Below are 18,376 nucleotides of genomic sequence, written 5' to 3' on the forward strand. Positions count from 1 at the left end.
GGCTGGAAGCAGTGGGAGGGGGTGGACAGAAAAGAAACGGGCAAGTAAGCAGAACTCATCACCCTTGGAGAAGGTGAAAAGTAGGAGAGAGATGAGGTGAGGCTGATTCTAGGACTGCTCTCTTATCCTCGGTACCAGCCTCCAGCAAAAACTTGAGGATGCCTAAAATGAAAGGAAGGGACTTGTGGTAAGGTGAAGTCCATCAACAGAGGAATGGATAAAGATGGTGCCTATATACTATGGAATATTACTCAGCCATAAGAAGGAAAGAAGTGAGATTATTTGTAGAGATGTGGATGGACCTAGAGACGGAGTGAAGTCAAAAAGAGAAAAACAAATATTGTATATTAATACATATATGTAGAATCTAGAAAAAACAGTGTAGATGATCGTCCCTGCAAAGCAGAAATAGAGACACAGGCATTGAGAACAAGTATGTGGACACCACGGGTGCAAAGGTGGAGTGGGATGAATTGGGAGGTTGGGACTGACATATATACACTCAGTTTAGTCAGTTCAGTCACTCAGTTGTGTCCAACTCTGTGACCCCATGGACCGCATCACACCAGGCCTCCCTGTCCATCACCAACTCGCAGAGTTTACTCAAACTCATGCCAATTGAGTCGGTGATGCCATCCAACCATCTTGTCCTCTGTCGTCCCCTTCTCCTCCTGCCTTCAATCTTTCCCAGCATCAGGGTCTTTTCCAATGAGTCAGCTCTTCGCATCAGGTGGCCAAAGTACTGGAGTTTCAGCTTCAGCACCAGTCCTTCCAATGAACACCCAGGACTGATTTCCTAACTAATAAAAACCTACCATATAGCATAAGGAACTCTACTCAGGGCTCTGTGATGACTTAAATGGGAAGGAAATCCAAAAGAGAGTGGATCTGTGTATCGCTGATTCACTCTGCTATACGGTAGAAACTAATGCAACATTGTAGAACAACAATACACCAATAAAGAATAATTAAAAAATAAAAAGTGACAAGGTTAGGAAAAGTCCTCCAGGAAAATCAGATAATACATTTACACGCCCAGACACGAGTCGACCATCTAGAAGTCTTACCTTTAGGAAGGGCAGCTAAAAGCTGAGCATCGATCCCTCTTTTGTGGTTAGCAAGCTGTTCTTTGTCTTCAAGCAAGAACTCTTTCTGAAAGCTAAAAATGATTCCATTAAGAAAATGTTTCAAGTTCTTCTAAACCCAGGTATATATGAACTAAGATACTACAGAACATAAAAATTATGTTATTGTACATAGCTAAACATGTGTGTATAGATTATAAGTAAAATATTTTATTTGGGGGAGATAATAGGTAGCTTTTTTCAATGATTCATGGTTATATTAATATGATTTTTGGGTGCAGCTAAATAATTACATCAGCAGAGGTGGCAGGGGGTGGGAGGGATGTGAGGGTAAGTGTGGCCTCTGGTGGTAAAAACATCACTGCACTAGGAGATGGATGCCTCTGTTCAGACTGACAACCTCTTCATGGACCACCAGTAGCTGTGCAAACTTGAACTAACCACTCAACCTCCCTGTGCTACAGTCTTCCTCAGAAAATCAGTGATTTGTCTAGGTGATCTACATGCTCTCTTCCGCTGTTGAAATTAAAGTAACAAACGTCTTCAATCCAAGAAAAATCAAAGCACGGAGAAGAGGTGTGAAAGGTTCACAAAAATTTGTCCAGGGGGAAAAAAAAAGAAATGGGACTTCCCTGGTGGCCCAGTGGTTAAGACTCTGCCTTTGCAATGCAGGGGGTAAAGGTTCAATCCCTGGTTGGGGAATTAAGATCCTGTGCGCTGTGTTGGTACAGGCTTACCAACCAGCTCCTTGCTCTGCCCACCCCTCCGAGCCTCCCAAAGCATCCGTTTCTCAGTACCTGCTGGTGGTGTAAATACTGCCCCCACTGCTGCTCTTCAGGCTCCCACAGATCTCTAAGTTGGAAGGAAGACACATGGGCACACTCACCAGGGTGTGTGTGTGTGTGCAAACACACCCCTGGGACCACTGCTGTCTTCGGCTTACAGATCAGGAAACTGTCCAGCGCTTTTCCCCAGGACACACGTGCAGCAAGAACAGTACGCAACGTGCAAATCTAGCTTTTGCTCTGATACTGTGAGCACCCGGCCCAAGACTTGGAGCCCATAAGTTCAAGGCCTCCAGGGGAATGCACCTGGACTGGGCAAGACCAGAGCTGCTGCCTCAAAGGAAGAGAACAAACCTAGGGAAACAGGAAACTCATCTTCCCCCAACAACATGATCACCTCCAGAGAAGTGGTGATAGACCCGTAAACAAACCCAGCGCCAACCTGACCTTTCCCAAGGATGATCCCCTGTCTGTGGCTCTGCCCTGCAGAGGTGTGTCCACAGAGGCCCAAGGGGAGACTGAGGAAGTGCTGTGGGTGCTATGAAGGGGGCACACCAATCACTTATATCCTAGATACAAATTAAATTTCAAGGATCGTCTGTATGCTCCAAAATATTGCCATCCCATCTTCCTAGAACCAAGTTCATCAGAAACCCTTAGTTTCTGCTTATAAATGTGGAATGCTTATACTCGTAAACAGCAGTGCCATATATTCATATCAGTTAATAAAAAGTCTTGAGAATAAGTAGGCTTTGAAAACCACACTCCAGGTGGCTTGAAAATCCTAAGACACCTCCTGCTTAGGTCAAAAACTTGGAATAAGCACTGACTTCTCAATAGTGAATCATAACACAATGACAGATCTCAGTGTTTTTTCAGAGGTATGATGTAGTCTAAACCTAAAACACTAAACAACTGCAGAATGGCACCCTACGTAAGGAGTGACATGCTATCAATATTTTAATTGACTATTTAGCCACTTGAAACATTCAGCAAGTTCTGTACTTTCTTTGGGAAACAAAAATCTCAGGAAAAAAATTCTGTGCAAACCCTGAAGTATTCAGCTCCTAGACCATTGACCTTAGAGCACAAATATTATCTCATATTTTCAAAACTGAACATCTGTGTTTCTATTTTCCCCCTTTTATCTGTTCATCAAAAAGCTCAAAGAAGCTGCTAAGGAAGACTAAAAAACCACCCTCTTGTTAAACATTTCATTGAACTTGCACAGAGTGGGGTTCACAGTCCATCACCCTACACCCCTGGCTTCACACGCATTTCCTTTCTTGAAACTACAGATGTGTCAGCACTGATGGGCAGGACAGCCTCTCACGGGTGGTCAGAAACCATGAAAACCATAGCACATTAGGGAAATCTCTCCTGCCTCTTCCCATGGCTGACTGTGAATGCTGTTTCCTCCTCAAGTCTCTTTCTGCAGCTTCCTTCCATCCCGGCTAGTCTTGCTCCTGGTCTGGGCCTCAGTTTAAGGTCATTTCCTTAAGGAAGAACGCTGTGACCCCGTGTCCACCTACCAGCACCGAATCTACACTATGCGCCTCTGTTATATTCTCTCACGTGACCCTGTTTTCCTATTTATGGAACATATTATAAGTGTCTCATTTTAACTTGTTGATTTTAAAAAATACTTTTAAAAATCCATAAATATACAGTGAATGAATTGGCTCCAATAAAATATTTCAAATATTTATGAAGACTACTCTGAAGTTTTTTTTTTAAAGATTTTATTTTTTTGATGTGGACCATTTTTAAATGGTGAATTTAAAATTCACAACACTGCTTCTGTTTTATGTTCTGTTTTGTTTTGTCTGACCCCACAGCATGTGGGATCTTAGCTACCCAACCAGGGATTGAACCCACAGCCCCTGTACTGGAAGGTGACGTCTAAACCACCAGACCACCAGGGAAGTCTCCTGGAGTATTTTATGTATACACGTTACACACTGTGGATATGATAGGGCAAAGAACATGACAAATACTGAGACTCATTAGAAGGGCATGTATTTAATAACATCATCCCTTCCTCCCTTCCTTCCTCTCCTTCTCTTCTCTTTAAAATAACATATAATTGGGAAAACATCGCTCCTCATTACCTTTGCCCACCTTGCCTATATGTATGAAAATACATGTATGTTTGCATGTTTATAAAGTAGTCTATTTTTCAGGTCTCCATCCTCAAGGTAAAATTTTCTTACTGGAATCCACACAGCCGCCTTTATACTTCTTCCTTGCTGTTAATCTCTCTCTCTCCTATTTCCTCCAAGTAACTACTAACCTCTGACTGCTAACCAATGACTACTAACCAAAGATGACTACTAACCAACAATGTCTAGTAACCAATGACTACTAACCAATGGTGACTAGTAACCAATGACTAGTAACCAACGAGGAAGTAGATGAGCCATAGGAAGAATAAGGAAGATGGGCTGGAACCAAAGACTCTGACTTACTATTGTCACAAGAGCTGTGACGGATGCAGGTTTCCCCAAATCAATACGAAACCAGACTTTGAGAAGAGCCATGTCTCTGTCCTGGACTTCTGACACCTGGGGGCACCAGGCAGCAGTGAAAATGCAGGCAGGACGCACTGGGGAAGCGTTCTGGACCATTCATGAACGAGTAACTCATGTGCTCATCTAACGGCCGGTGAAACACTTAAAAATGTCCTCCCCCAAAGCGCTAGCGTCACTCTCTTCTCATTCTCTGATTCAGAGGCAACCAGAGCAGCATCGCGGGGTGGGGGCCCAAGCCCTGGATGCTGGACTATCTCCCTCCTCATTATCACCTACACGGGGATCAGGGGGTCTCTGCCCAGACCACTTCTCTGGGCTTTGGTGGGTTGCCACAGCTCCAGTAAAAGGTGGGATCCTCTATTTCACCATGAAACTATCTTTCCATATATAACTAAAGTATATATGCTACAGTCTTCATTTTGGGGAATTAAAATTTTAAAAGCTTCTAATATGAATAAATGGGGCTTTCCTGGTGGCTTAGTGGTAAAGAATCTGCTTGTCAATACAGGAGACATGGGTTTGATCCCTGGGTGGGGAAGATCCCCTGGAGAAGTGGCATCCCACTCCAGTATTCTTGCCGGGAGAATTCCGTGGATAGAGGAGCCTGGAGGGCTATAGTCCAAGGGGTCACAAAGAGTTGGACATGACTTAGTAATTCAAAAAAACAGCAACAATATGAAGAAACAACTTTAATATGTTTTTCATCTCCTCTGAAACGGAGCTCCCTTCTTCATGACTAATTCGTTCATACTTCTAGCTCTTTCCTCTGCTTCAGTGATCCAAGAAAAGACTGCACTTTGCTTCTATGATAATTTTTTTAACATGTCCCATTAACCTACTTAAATGCCCAGCAAGACAATAAAAGGACATTTTATTAAAGTGAGAGCAGGCTATCCTGCTGTTATTACCTTCTATCTTTTTTAAAAAATGGGATGTCCTAATAAGGAATATTCTGTTCCACACAGTGAAGGGCTTCCTGGCTACTAACTCTTCTACTGGAGTTTACTTACAAGACAGGGGAGGGAGCATCCCTGCTGGTCCAGTGGTTAAGACTCCATGTTCCCAATGCAGGGGACATGGGTTTGATCCCTGGTCAGGGAACTAAGGTCCCACAAGGCCAAAAAAAAAAAAAAAAAGACAAGGGAGATGTAATCCATTACCTCATGTTCCCATGTCTGGTGTCTGGGTAACTAGATTTAGTTGAAGGAGGCAGGTTCTTGTATTTCCAGCCCGTTTTACATTTAGGACCAGAGCCCGGGGGCCATTGTTTTAATAGGTGCACATGAAATAACACCAGTTTCAGAACCACTGTGTCCCTCTGAGTCTCTCTCTCCCGGCTGACTGACCTGCATTCATACTTCATACTTTCCCTTGAAAAAGCAGCGCTTTTCTGTCTCCTCTTTCTTTTTTTCCCCCTGCTCTGAGTCACATATTAAGTCTACAACAGCTAAACCAACCTGCTAGTGATGTATTTGCAACAAAGTTACTATGATCTGAATGTATTTCCCGGAATTCATAGATTGAAATCCTGACCCCCAGTTCAGTTCATTTCAGTTGCTCAGTCGTGTCTGACTCTTTGCGACCCCATGAATCGCAGCACGCCAGGCCTCCCTGTCCATCACCAACTCCCGGAGTTTACTCAAACTCATGCCCATTGAGTCGGTGATGCCATCCAGCCATCCCCCAATCCCTCCCAGGATCAGAGTCTTTTCCAATAAGTCAACTCTTCGCATGAGGTGGCCAAAGTACTGGAGTTTCAGCTTCAGCATCAGTCCTTCCAATGAACACCCATGACTGATCTCCTTTAGGATGGACTGGTTGGATCTCCTTGCAGTCCAGGGACTCTCAAGAGTCTTCTCCAACACCACAAGGGTGAAGATATTAGGAGGAGGGGCTTCTAGGAAGTGATTAGGTCATGAGAGTGGAGCCCTCATCAATGAGATCGGTGCCCACTTCAACAAGACAGGATGCAAGACATAGGGCAGTGGGCAACCTGGAGGAGGGTCGTCACCCCATGGCAGTGCACCCTGACCTCAGACTTCCAGCCTCCAGGTGTGAGAAATAAATTTCTATGTTTTATAAGCCACTCAGTCTATGAGAGTGAACAAATTAAGACAGAAGCCTTAGCTTCCATTAAAAAGAAGGCAAAGATGAGAAATAAGGGAGATTGTATCAACTACTAGAAAAGTAAGATTTCATGAGTTAAATAAGACAGCCTTACTGATGACCATGCCTCCTCACTGCTCTAGTTTACCTTATACTATTAATAAGATGTGGATGAGATTCATTAAAGTTTACCCCATCCAGCGTGTTCACAAGGTCAAATCTAACATTCTCAAACGCAGAGCCAGGCTTAGCTTGGCTAGGACACTGGTGACACAACAACACAAAGTAAGCTTTGTGTCAAAGGTTAAGCTTTGAAATGCAAACTTTTAAAGTGAAGAAACAATGTCTTATGTCATACATTAGGAACAAAAGCATCTAAGTGGAATGAAGGGTAGATCTGGGTTGGGGCCTTCCCGCATAATAAAGTGGATGCTGAAATCCACATCTCTGTGTGTTAAGAGACCATCATTTTGTGCCTACACTTGAAAAATCTCAAAACCTGTTAGGGACAGCCATCTATGAGGACACATCTGAAATATGGCCACCTTATTAGGCACAAAGTTTAATTTTTCTATTATCTCACCTCAATGATGTGTGTACCACGGAGTTTTAGCATATCAGGTACATCAAATAGGTACCCATAATATCCTGCAGCCAATGGAACGGAAGGGCAGAAAGGTTAAGAGGCCAGGCACCATGAACTTACCTGGACAGGTGAGTGGGTGGATGGGTGGAGGGAGAGAAGTAGGGGAGAAGAACAGGTCAGAAGGAAGGGACAGAGGGAGGAAGAACAAGACTAGATCCTTTCTTAAAAAACCAAAAGCATACATGTGGATAACTGATTCACTGTGCTGTACAACAGAGATTGGTACAACACTGTAAATTAACTATACTTCAATTAAAAAAAAAAAATAACAACAACAGCAAGCCAAAAGCTCCCTTACTCAAAGGGTAGGTTGCAAAAAAGGGTATCATACCCTTAGAGGCAGATATGAGAAAGAAAAGAACTTGTAAAGAAAAGACCTTTACAATTTTGCAATTACATTGACACCAATAGGCCATTTTGCAAATAGTTCCCATGTGTGTGTTCAGTCTGGCTCTTTGCAGCCCTATGGACTGTAGTCTGCTAGGCTCCTCTGTCCATGGAATTCTCCAGGCAAGAATACTGGAGTGGGTTGCCATTTCCCACTTCAGGGGATCTTACTGACCCAGGGATTGAACCCACATCTCTTGTGTTTCCTGCATTGGCAGGCGGATTCTTTACCACTAGTACCAATACAAAAAGAATATTTGCTGGCTGAGTGCACTGCTAAGTCAGCCTGCTTCACATGTTTTAATAAGTTAAACTCTGGAGAGAAAATATTTTTTTTAAAACATTTAAAACTCAAGGATTAGAAATTTAGGAGAATAATTTCTAAAGCTCCTACAAATCTTCGAAACTTAAGATTTCTTGAGCAAAGACTTCTTTACCTTGGAACTTTTCTTTGACACGGGAATCCAACGAGGCTTAAGTTTTTCTTGTTCAAATCTAGGGGGAAAGAAATAATGTAAGCATGAAATACCCACACAGTAACTTAAAACCAAAAAAAAAAACTCCAATGGGGAAAAAAAAATTCTTCACACTCCCTTTGAGACCATTTAAGAAAAAGGAAACTGTGAACCAGAAATATGAATACAGAAAATACAGACACCTTTAAGCATCAAACTCCACCACATGCATTTTACTTAGGAATTGTTTTGTTTTGATTTTGGTTAATAGTAGCCAAGATACTTCATGGGTTAAAAAAAATTCTGACATAGTTCAATGCTACCATTTAAATTCTCTATGGTTACAAGAATAACTCCAAAGCAATTAAATACTGAAAAAACATAGCTATTATCCTCACAGGCAAAAAAGGAGAAAAAAATTAAACAATTTTGGCCCAGGTAACCAGAAAGGTCTACAATCATCCCTGCCTGGTATATTTGATGCTTTTAAAGAAGGCACAGCAGGAGTTGGGGTGCATGAGGGGTTGATGAACAGTGGAGGGGACACTTCAGCTGTGTTTTTATTGCCTTCATTAAAATCTAAATGATAATGACACATCAAATTTGCCACTTATTTATTTTTGAAGACAAGACATATATTATGTAAAGACAGCTGGTAACAATCGAATCCACCAAAAACACACATCCGACTGAACTGGTTAATGAAAACCAGGCACAGGCAAATTTATAACCGGCTTTGGGTAAGTAATCTGTTTTACAGCTTTTGGCACAGCAACCATTTGTCCACCCAGAAAACCACAATTAGACCACTTACAGAAATTTCTTCCCCTATGGAAGAGCCTCTTACTGCTTAATATTTAGGGGCAGAAGCTTGAGGAAAAGGAGGTACAAGATATACCAGATGCTGACCTATCAAATACATTCCGAATTCTGGAATTTGGGAATTCGGACCAACTAGAGGAATACAATACAAAGGTATAATGCCAATTAAACATCTAGGCTTTTTGGCTAATTACACAAATATCCTTGTTATGTGCTTAGAAAAAGAGAACTTGGTTCAAAAAGCTATCAAATATTGCAGAAGCAAATTCCTGAATCTGACACCTCAGTTGTTCAAATCTCTTCCCAATCGTGTATTTGGACTGGAAAATACTTTCATAGACAATGGCCAAATTTCCAATGTGATAGTCAAGATAACCTAAAGATCTCTTTTTAGTTCAATCTGTGAACCTAATCTGAGATGCTACTTCAGTGGTTAAATTGAAAGCACATCTTTTCCTCTGGGCTCAAAAGGAAGCCACTAAGAAGACAACATTTTTGTTCCAAACAGCCTCCCATGAAGATTTCATAAAAAGGCAAACACACACCACTGCCTACTGGAAAAAATTTAGTAGATATAACATTTGGTTGAGAAAAATATTTCAGTTAAAGTACAGCACATCCAGAACTTAATCTAAACTTTGAGCATTCCGATGTAATCTGCAATGTTTCCTTCATAAAGGCTTTAGTGGTTTAGCAATTTCTTTAACGTACAACAGAAAAAAAAAAAGCCACCTTTCTCAGCGATCCCAAGATAAGCTAATTTATAAAGTCAATGAGATATTTAAAGCATCCTTTGAGAAAACCACAGAACAGTATAACGGGGCATCCAAGGTAAAATGGAAGATGCAAGGCATTCATGATGCTATTAAAAAGACACTTGAGGGCATTTTCCATTTCTCCCGCCTTACCTTGTTCCTCAGAGAACTTGAAAGTGCCCAGGTAGCTGGGAATCCCTGGGCTTCTGAACATGGCTGCACACATCGAGTTCGGGGACAGAGCCTGCTCTACAGCTAATTCTCAAGCAGCCACGGCCTGCAGCCCGTCTGAGCAAAATTGGGTTGAGCTTTTCACAGCGCAAGGCAGTCAGGCACTGGTGTCCTTGAGAGTAGAGTAAACGCAAAGCGAGACACTGCAGGCCGGAAGAGCTCAGACCCCGTAATCAGATTACAAGCAGAAATTAGGCCTGTGGATGCTGAAATAGACTGGATTCCAGTGACGGGACATTTATGAGGTTACACTTCCGAGCCATGGCCGGACCACAGCTCCTGCGTCGGCTAAGGAGACGATGCTGTAAACCTAACCACCATCAGGAGAGGCAGGACAGCTCCTCCCTGCCCTAAAAGCTTACAAGCAGAACCAAAACCATCCAGAGATGCTCCGTGTACTGGGACGAAGGAGAGCCTCTGAACTATTCCCAGGCTGCTCCGAGTCTGGCTTTGGCTAAGTTCAAGGAAACACTTGATCGAACAGGGAGCCAAAACCCCCGAGTTAAGAGTTAAGATTGATGAACAACATATGAGTGAAATTGTGGGAAAAGAAAAGGCAGATATTACTAGAGGTTCAAAAATTTTAATTTGAGACAGAAGCTCCTAAGTATAATACTACTTTTTCTACTCACCCTGTTTATCTTACTTTTTTAAAGACATTTTTTCCAACAAGTTTAGGTTTACTACAAAACTGAGAGAAGGCACAGAGAGTTCAACTTTTGAACTGTAGTGTTGGAGGAGACTCCTGAGAGTCCCTGGACTGCAAGGAGGTCCAACCAGTCCATCCTAAAGGAGATCAGTCCTGGGTGCTCATTGGAAGGACTGATGCTGAAGCTGAAACTCCATTACTTTGGCCACCTCATGAGAAGAGTTGACTCACTGGAAAAGACCCTGATGCTGGGAGGGATTGGGGGCAGGAGGAGAAGGGGACAACAGAGGATGAGATGGTTGGATGGCATCACCGACTTGATGGACACGAGTTTGAGTAAGCTCCGGGAGTTTGTGATGGACAGGGAGGCCTGGCGTGCTGCGGTTCGTGGGGTTGCAAAGAGTCGGATACGACTGAGCGACCGAACTGAACTGAACTGACAGAGTTCTCATGTACTCCCTGCCCCCACCCATACACAGCCTCCCATGTCATCAACTGCCCCTGCCATCAACATCCCCCACCAGATGCTACATTTGTTACCAAAGATGAACCTGCGATTGAACCTATGATTCATCATAACCACCAGAGTTTACCCTCTGAGTTCACACTTGGTACTATCCATTCTGTGGTTTTGAATATACCACGACATATATCCATCATTCTACTGTCATACAGAGTACTTTTGCCCTCAAAAGCCTCTGTGCTCAGCTTGTTTATCTCCCTCCTCTCTCCCCTCCCTCAGCAACCGTTGATCTTTTTATGTCTTCATAGTTTTGCCTTTTCCAGAATGTCATATAGTCAGAATCACGCAGTATGGAGTCTTTTCAGATTGGTTTCTTTCGCTTAGTACACGGTATGCATTTAAGGGGGCTTCCCAGGAGGCGCTAGTGGTAAAGAACCTGTCTGTCAATGCAAAAGACATAAGAGATGCGGGTTCCGTCCCTGGGCCAGGAACATCCCCTGGAAGAGGGCATGACAACCTACTCCAGTGTTCTTGCCTGGAGAATCCCATAGACACAAGAGCCTGGGGGGCTACAGTCCATGGGGTCGTACAGAGTCAGACACAACTGAAGCGACTTAGCATGCACATGCATTTATGGATGCTCCATGTCTTTTCATGGCTTGATAGCTCATTTATTTATAGTGCCTAATAATATCCTATTGTCTGGATATAGCACAATTTATGTAACCATCCAGTTATTGCAAGACATCTTGGTTGCTTCCAAGTCTTGGCAATTAGGAATAAAGCCGCTCTAAACATTCATTGTATGTTTTTGTGCAGACTATACATTTTCAGCTCCTTTGAGTAAATACCAAAGGATGTGATTGCTAGACTATATGGTAAAGAGTATGATTAGCTTTGTAACTGCCAAACTGTCTTCCAAAGCGGCTGGACCATTTTTCATTCCCACCAGCAGTGACTGCGAGCTCAGCACTGGGTGGGGTCAGGATTCTGGATTTTGGCCATTCTGATAGGTGGCATCTTGTTTTAATTTCTATTTCTCTGATGACATATGATGGGAGGATATTTTCATGTGCCTATTGGCCATTTGTATCTCTTCCTTGGTAAGGTGTCTGTTCAGGTCTTTGGCCCAAATTTGATTCAGTTGTTTGTTTTCTGTTGAGTTTGTTTTACTGTTGAGTTTTAAAAGTTTTTGGTATATTTTAGATAACAGTCCTTGATCAGATATGTCTTTTGCAGATACTTTATCCCAGTGGGTGGTTTTTCTAGCTCTCTTGATGTTGTCTTTCACAGAACCAAGTGCTTCATTTTAATGAAGTTTAGCAAGTCAACTAAAGTTGACCAAAATTATGACCAACCTAGACAGCATATTAAAAAGCAGAGACATTACTTTGCCAACAAAAGTCTGTCTAGTCAAGGCTATGATTTCTCCAGTACTTGTGTATGGATGTGAGAGATGGACTATAAAGAAAGCTAAGCGCTGAAGAATTGAGGCTTTTGAACTGTGGTGTTGGAGAAGACTTGAGAGTCCCTTGGACTGCAAGGAGATCCTGAAGGAAATCAGTCCTGAATATTCATTGGAAGGACTGATGCTGAAGCTAAAAACTCCACTACTTTGTCCCCCTGATGCGAAGAGTTGACTCATTGGAAAAGACCCTGATGCTGGAAAAGATTGAAGGCAGAAAGAGAAGGGGTCAGAGGATGAGATGGTTGGATGCATCACTGACTCAATGGAACATGAGTTTGATAAACTCCAGGAGTTGGCGATGGACAGGGAGGCCTGGAGTGCTTTAGTCCATGGGGTCGCAAAGAGTCAGACACAACTGAGCGACTGAAATAAACTGAGCGTGTCAACTGTTTATTTCAAGGAATGTGTCTTTGGTGCTGTATCTAACAATGCATCACATACGTCACCAAGGTTTTCTATGTAATCTGGGAGTTTTATAGTTTTGTGTTTTACATTTATGTTTATGATCCATTTTGAATTAATTTTTATGCTGGGTATAAAGTCTGTGTCTAGATTCTTTTTTTTTTTTTTTTCACATGAGGATGTCCAGTTGTCCCAACACCACCGGTTGAAGAGATTTTCTCTGCTCCATTGCTTTGCTTGTCTCTGCTCCCTTAAGACACGTCTCCCTGCATTGGCCTGTGTCTACGATCTTAGGGGTGGTGGTTTACCCCTCCCCTCTTTGTGGACTCAAGAAGAATGATTGATTTCTCAGTCTGTTCACTTTTTCACTTGCTGGGATGAAGTGGTAACTTCTAAGCTCCTTATAGGCAGAACCCAGAACCCTGGAGTCTGCTGTTTATTTTTAACTACAATCTGTAGCTGGTGGGGTCAAGTAAGGTAAAGCAACTCCAAGAAAAATCTGCAACAGAGACTGACAATTTGATAGGTAAAATCATCTCCTTTATATGATAAGGAGGAAAAAGAGGGATAGAGAAGTAACTTGCTCTGGGTACATACTTGGTTAGTGATGGAGCTGTATGATCCCAGGATGGTAGGCTCAAGATCATGATTTGCTCCCCTTCACCCCTCAGGGAGGCAGTGACCCCTGAGCCTGTCCATCTTTGTCTGTTTAGTCACTTTGCTGTTCAGTCACTCAGTCGTATCAACTCTTTGTGACCCCATGGACTGCAGCACGCCAGGCTTCCCTGTCCTTCACCATCTTCCAGAGCTTGTTCAAATTCATGTCCATTGAGTCAATAATGCCATCCAACCATCTCATCCTCTGTTTCCCCCTTCTCCTCCTGCCCTCAATCTTTCCCAGCATCAGGGTCTTTTCTTCACATCAGGTGGCCAAGGTATTAAAGCTTCTATTTGGTACTGAATATTTGTTTGCTGTATAGCAGGCCTGCCCACGATGGTTTGCTGAATGGTCATGGGAAAGAATGGAATACTCTTTTTCTAAAGGCTAGAGATGCCATTCTAAAGGAGTTTCCCAGATGGCTCAGTGGTAAAGAATCCACCTGCCAATGCAGGAGATGCAGGAGACATGAGTTTGACCCCTGGGTCAGGAAGATCCCCTGGAGGAGGGCATGGCAACCCACTCCAGTATTCTTGCCTGGAGAATCCCATGGACAGAGGAGCCAGGTGGACTACAGTCCATAGGGTCACAGAAAGTTGGACATGACTGAGCAACTATGCATGTTTGCATGCCATTCTAAAACGATTTGCATTGATTTTACATCCTGCTTTCAAACCAGACTGACTTAAGTGGTTTCTAAACTACAAACATAACTTGACAAGGAAGACTTATACGGCAAATTCACCAGGGCGCAGCCACAGAAGGCACAGGGGCTGTCCATGGGGCCGTGGTGACAGTTGTCATTTTCACTGTCCTGCTCATTTCTTCAACTCTCAAAGTCAGGATGAAATAGCAAATAGAGCAGGTTAAAAAAACTCAGCAGAAAACAACAGAATTGCTCTGAAAAGCTGTAGTGGAAACTTCACTGTTAGGCCATGGCTAATGAGGAACCAGAAGGCAGAGGAGCTGCTGGAAAAAGAGGAAGTGGAGGAAACGGTAGAAGCAACTGATTCTGAAAGTAAATAATTAGATAGGATGGAATACAGTTTGTGTTTATAAATAATCCTCTGCAAAAACTTAGTTTCTAAAACACAATATTTACATTCCTGAAAACTATTCTTACAGAATCCTCATCCTAAGGGACTCTCAATGCTTCTTTTGAATTATTATGATGGGATAATCTTAGTTAAAAATCTTAAAATACAATTCCAGTATAGAATAAAAAGAATTTGGGGACAGGGGGCTGTGCCTCTTGGCTTCTGGAATCTTAATTTCCCCACCAGGCATCAAACCAGGGCCTACTGTCGTAAGAAGACGGAGTCCTAAGGCCTAAACTGCCAGGGAATTCCCAGAATAAAAAGAATTTGGAGGGAACTCACTGGTGGTTCAGTGGTTAGAACTTAGACTTTCACTGCGATGAAACCTGGGTTTGCTCCCTGGTTAGGGAACTAAGATCCTACAAGACACACTGTGTGGCCAAAAATAAAGAATGTGGATATCCTCTTTAAGTTGGTCATGGATCTTCCTACAATGACTTGCCTCACCCAACAATTATGAAACAAAGCAAACAAATTTAAATAGGGCTTCATAGCTGGAAACGAAAAGACAGAAGTCTATTAAACTATGGATATGCAATTTAACCTACTATTTAAGTACCCCATCCATCCCATTCACATTCGATTTAACCTCCTATTTAAATACCCCATTCACATGAAACCAAAAAAAAAAAAAAAAGACTATGAAGGGAACTTCCATGGTAGTCCAGTGGTTAAGAATTTGCCCTGCAAGGCAGGGGACGTGGGTTTGATCCACAGTCGGAGAACTAAGATCCCACATGCCTAAGCCCATGTGTCACAACTACCGAAACTGCACACCACAAGGAAAGATTCATGCAATGCCACAAAGATCCCACATGCCACAACTAAGACCCAATACAACCAGATAAATAAATAATATAGAAAAGAAAGAACTGAAGTGGGAAGAGCGCCAAGATGTTTTTTAAAAAGTATTTGAAAAACAAGACTACAAAGAAATCTACATTTTATATCAATAGAAAGTAGCCATGTTTCTATTTCATTTACTTTCCAATAATCAGACATAAATTAAATCCCTTAGGACTATATAGTGGAAGTGACAAACAGATTCAAGGGATTAGATCTGACAGAGTGCCTGAAGAACTATGGACGGAGGTTCATGACATTGTACAGGAGGCAGGGATCAAGACCATCCCCAAGGAAAATAAATGAAAAAAGGCAAAATGGTTGTCTGAGGAGGCCTTATAAATAGCTGTTAATACAAGAGAAGTGAAAGGCAATGGAGAAAAGGGAAGATATACCCGTTTGAATGCAGAGTTCCAAAGAATAGCAAGGAGGGATAAGAAAGCCTTCCTCAGTGATCAGTGCAAAGAAAGAGAGAAAACAATAGAATGGGAAAGACTAGAGATCTCTTCAAGAAAATTAGAGATACCAAGGGAACATTTCATGCAAAGATGGGCACAATAAAGGACAGAAATGGTATGGACCTAACAGAAGCAGAAGATATTAAGAAGAGGTGGCAAGAATACATAGAAGAGCTATACAAAAAAGATCTTCACAACCCAGATAATGACGATGGTGTGATCACTCACCTAGAGCAAGACATCCTGGAATGTGAAGTCAAGTGGGCCTTAGGAAGCATCACTACGAACAAAGCTAGTGGAGGTGATGGAATTCCAGTTGAACTCTTTCAAATCCTAAAAGATGGTGCTGTTAAAGTGTTATACTCAATACACCAGCAAATTTGGGAAACTCAGCAGTGGCCAGTGGACTGGGAAAGGTCAGTTTTCATTTCAATCCCAAAGAAAGGCAATGCCAAAGAATGCTCAAACTATTGCACTCATCTCACACGCTCGTAAAGTAATGCTCAGAATTCTCCAAGCCAGGCTTCAACAGTACATGAACCAAGAACTTCCAGATGTTCAAGCTGGATTTAGAAAAGGCAGAGGAACCAGAGATCAAATTTCCAACATCCATTGGATCATTGAAAAAGCAAGAGAGTTCCAGAAAAACATCGACTTCTGCTTTATTGACTTCGCCAAAGCCTTGGACTGTGTGGATCACAACAGATTGTGGAAAATTCTTCAACAGATGGGAATACCAGACCACCTTACCTGCCTCCTGAGAAATCTGTATGCAGGTCAAGAAGCAACAGTTAGAACCAGACATGGAACAATAGACTGGTTCCAAATTGGGAAATAGTATGTCAAGGCTGTAAATTGTATCCCTGCTTATTTAACTTATATGCAGAGTACATCATGCAAAATGCCGGGCTGGATGAAGCACAAACTGGAATCAAGATTGCTGGGAAAAATATCAATAACCTCAGATATGCAGATGACACCACCCTTATGGCAGAAAGTAAAGAACTAAAGAGCCTCTTGATGAAAGTGAAAGAGGAGAGTGAAAAAGTTGGCTTAAAACTCAACATTCAGAAAACTAAGATCATGGCATCCCATCACTAAGCCATGGTCCCATCACTACATGGTAAATAGCTGGAGAAACAATGGAAACAGTGAGAAACTTTATTTTCTTGGGCTCCAAAATCACTGCAGATGCTGACTGCAACCATGAAATTAAAAGATACTTACTCCTTGGAAGAAAAGCTATGGTCAACCTAGACAGCATATTAAAAAGCAGAGACATTACTTTGCCAACAAAGGTACATCTAGTCAAAGCTATGGTTTTTCCAGTAGTTAAGTATGGATATGAGAGTTGGACTATAAAGGAAGCTCAGTGCTAAAGAATTGACTCTTTTGAACTGTGCTGTTGAAAAGACTCAAGAGTCCCTTGGACTGCAAGGAGATCAAACCATTTGATCCTAAAGGGAAATTAGTTCTGAATATTCATGGGAAGGACTAATGCTGAAGCTGAAACTCCAATACTTTGGCCACGTGATGTGAAGAACTGACTCATTGGAAGAGACCCTGATGCTGGGAAAGATTGAAAGCAGGAGGAGAAGGGGACGACAGAGGATGAGATGGTTGGATGGCATCACTGACTCAATGGACATGAGTTTGAGCAAGCCCCAGGAGTTGGTGATAGACAGGGACGCCTGGTATGCTGCAGTCCATGGGGCCACAAAGAGTCAGACATGACTGAGTGACTGAACTGAACTGATGTGTGTATATATATATATTCACTTCCATATTCTTTTCCACTATGGCTTATTACAGGATATTGAATATAGTTCCATGTAGAACCTTGTTGTTTATCCATCCTATATGTAATGATTTGCATCTGCTAACCCCAACTCCCAATCCTTTCTTCCCCACCACGTGATAACCACAAGTCTGTTCTCTATGTCTGCGAGTCTGTCTGTTTCATAGATAAGTTCATTTCTGCCATAGTTTAGATTCTACCTATAAGCGATATATGGTATTTGTTTTTCTTTTTTTGAATTACTTCACTCAGTATGATAATCTCTAGGTCCAGCCATGTTGCTGCAAATGGCATTATTTCATTCTTTCTTATGGCTGAGTTAATATTCCATCATATATGTGTGTGTGTGTGTATATATCTCACCTCTTCTTTATCCATTCATCTGTTGGCGGACATAAGGTCATTTCCATATCTTGGCTATTGTGAATAGCGCTGTTATGAACAAGGGGGTGCGTGCATCTTTTTGAATTATAGTTTTGTCTGGGTGTATGTGCAGGAGTGGGAAGGCAGGATCATATAGTAGCTCTATTTTTAGTTTTCTGAGGAGTCTCCATACTGTTCTTCATAGTGGCTGCACCAATTACACTCCCACACCTGCCTTTCTTTTTGCAAAATGTTGGACAACTCTCTCAGGATCATACAGCTTATGGTGTGGCAATCCCAGCCTGGAAATCCACCTCCTCTTACTCTTCCCAGGACAGCTCCCACGTCGGCCTGGGCACAGAATAACGGGGGCC

At 42.3% G+C, this 18,376-nt stretch overlaps 1 protein-coding gene across 19 annotated transcripts in view; it reads right to left on the reverse strand.

Annotated features, from left to right (window-relative positions):
- SVIL (supervillin) overlaps positions 1 to 18,376 on the reverse strand; it is a 255,470-nt gene that overhangs the window by 97,172 nt on the left and 139,922 nt on the right. For all 19 annotated transcript variants that reach the window (XM_043884802.1, XM_043884803.1, XM_043884804.1 and 16 more), the window contains 2 exons: positions 7,978 to 8,035; positions 1,068 to 1,159 (listed from right to left, as the gene is read on the reverse strand). Coding sequence is in view for 16 of the 19 variants with exons in the window: in XM_043884814.1 (XP_043740749.1) it covers positions 1,068 to 1,159; positions 7,978 to 8,035 (150 nt within the window). In the remaining 3 variants the exon portion in view is untranslated. The remainder of the gene's footprint in view (positions 1 to 1,067; positions 1,160 to 7,977; positions 8,036 to 18,376) is intronic.

Source organism: Cervus elaphus, chromosome 23 (assembly GCF_910594005.1).
Source record: "Cervus elaphus chromosome 23, mCerEla1.1, whole genome shotgun sequence".
Taxonomy (NCBI): domain Eukaryota; kingdom Metazoa; phylum Chordata; class Mammalia; order Artiodactyla; family Cervidae; genus Cervus; species Cervus elaphus.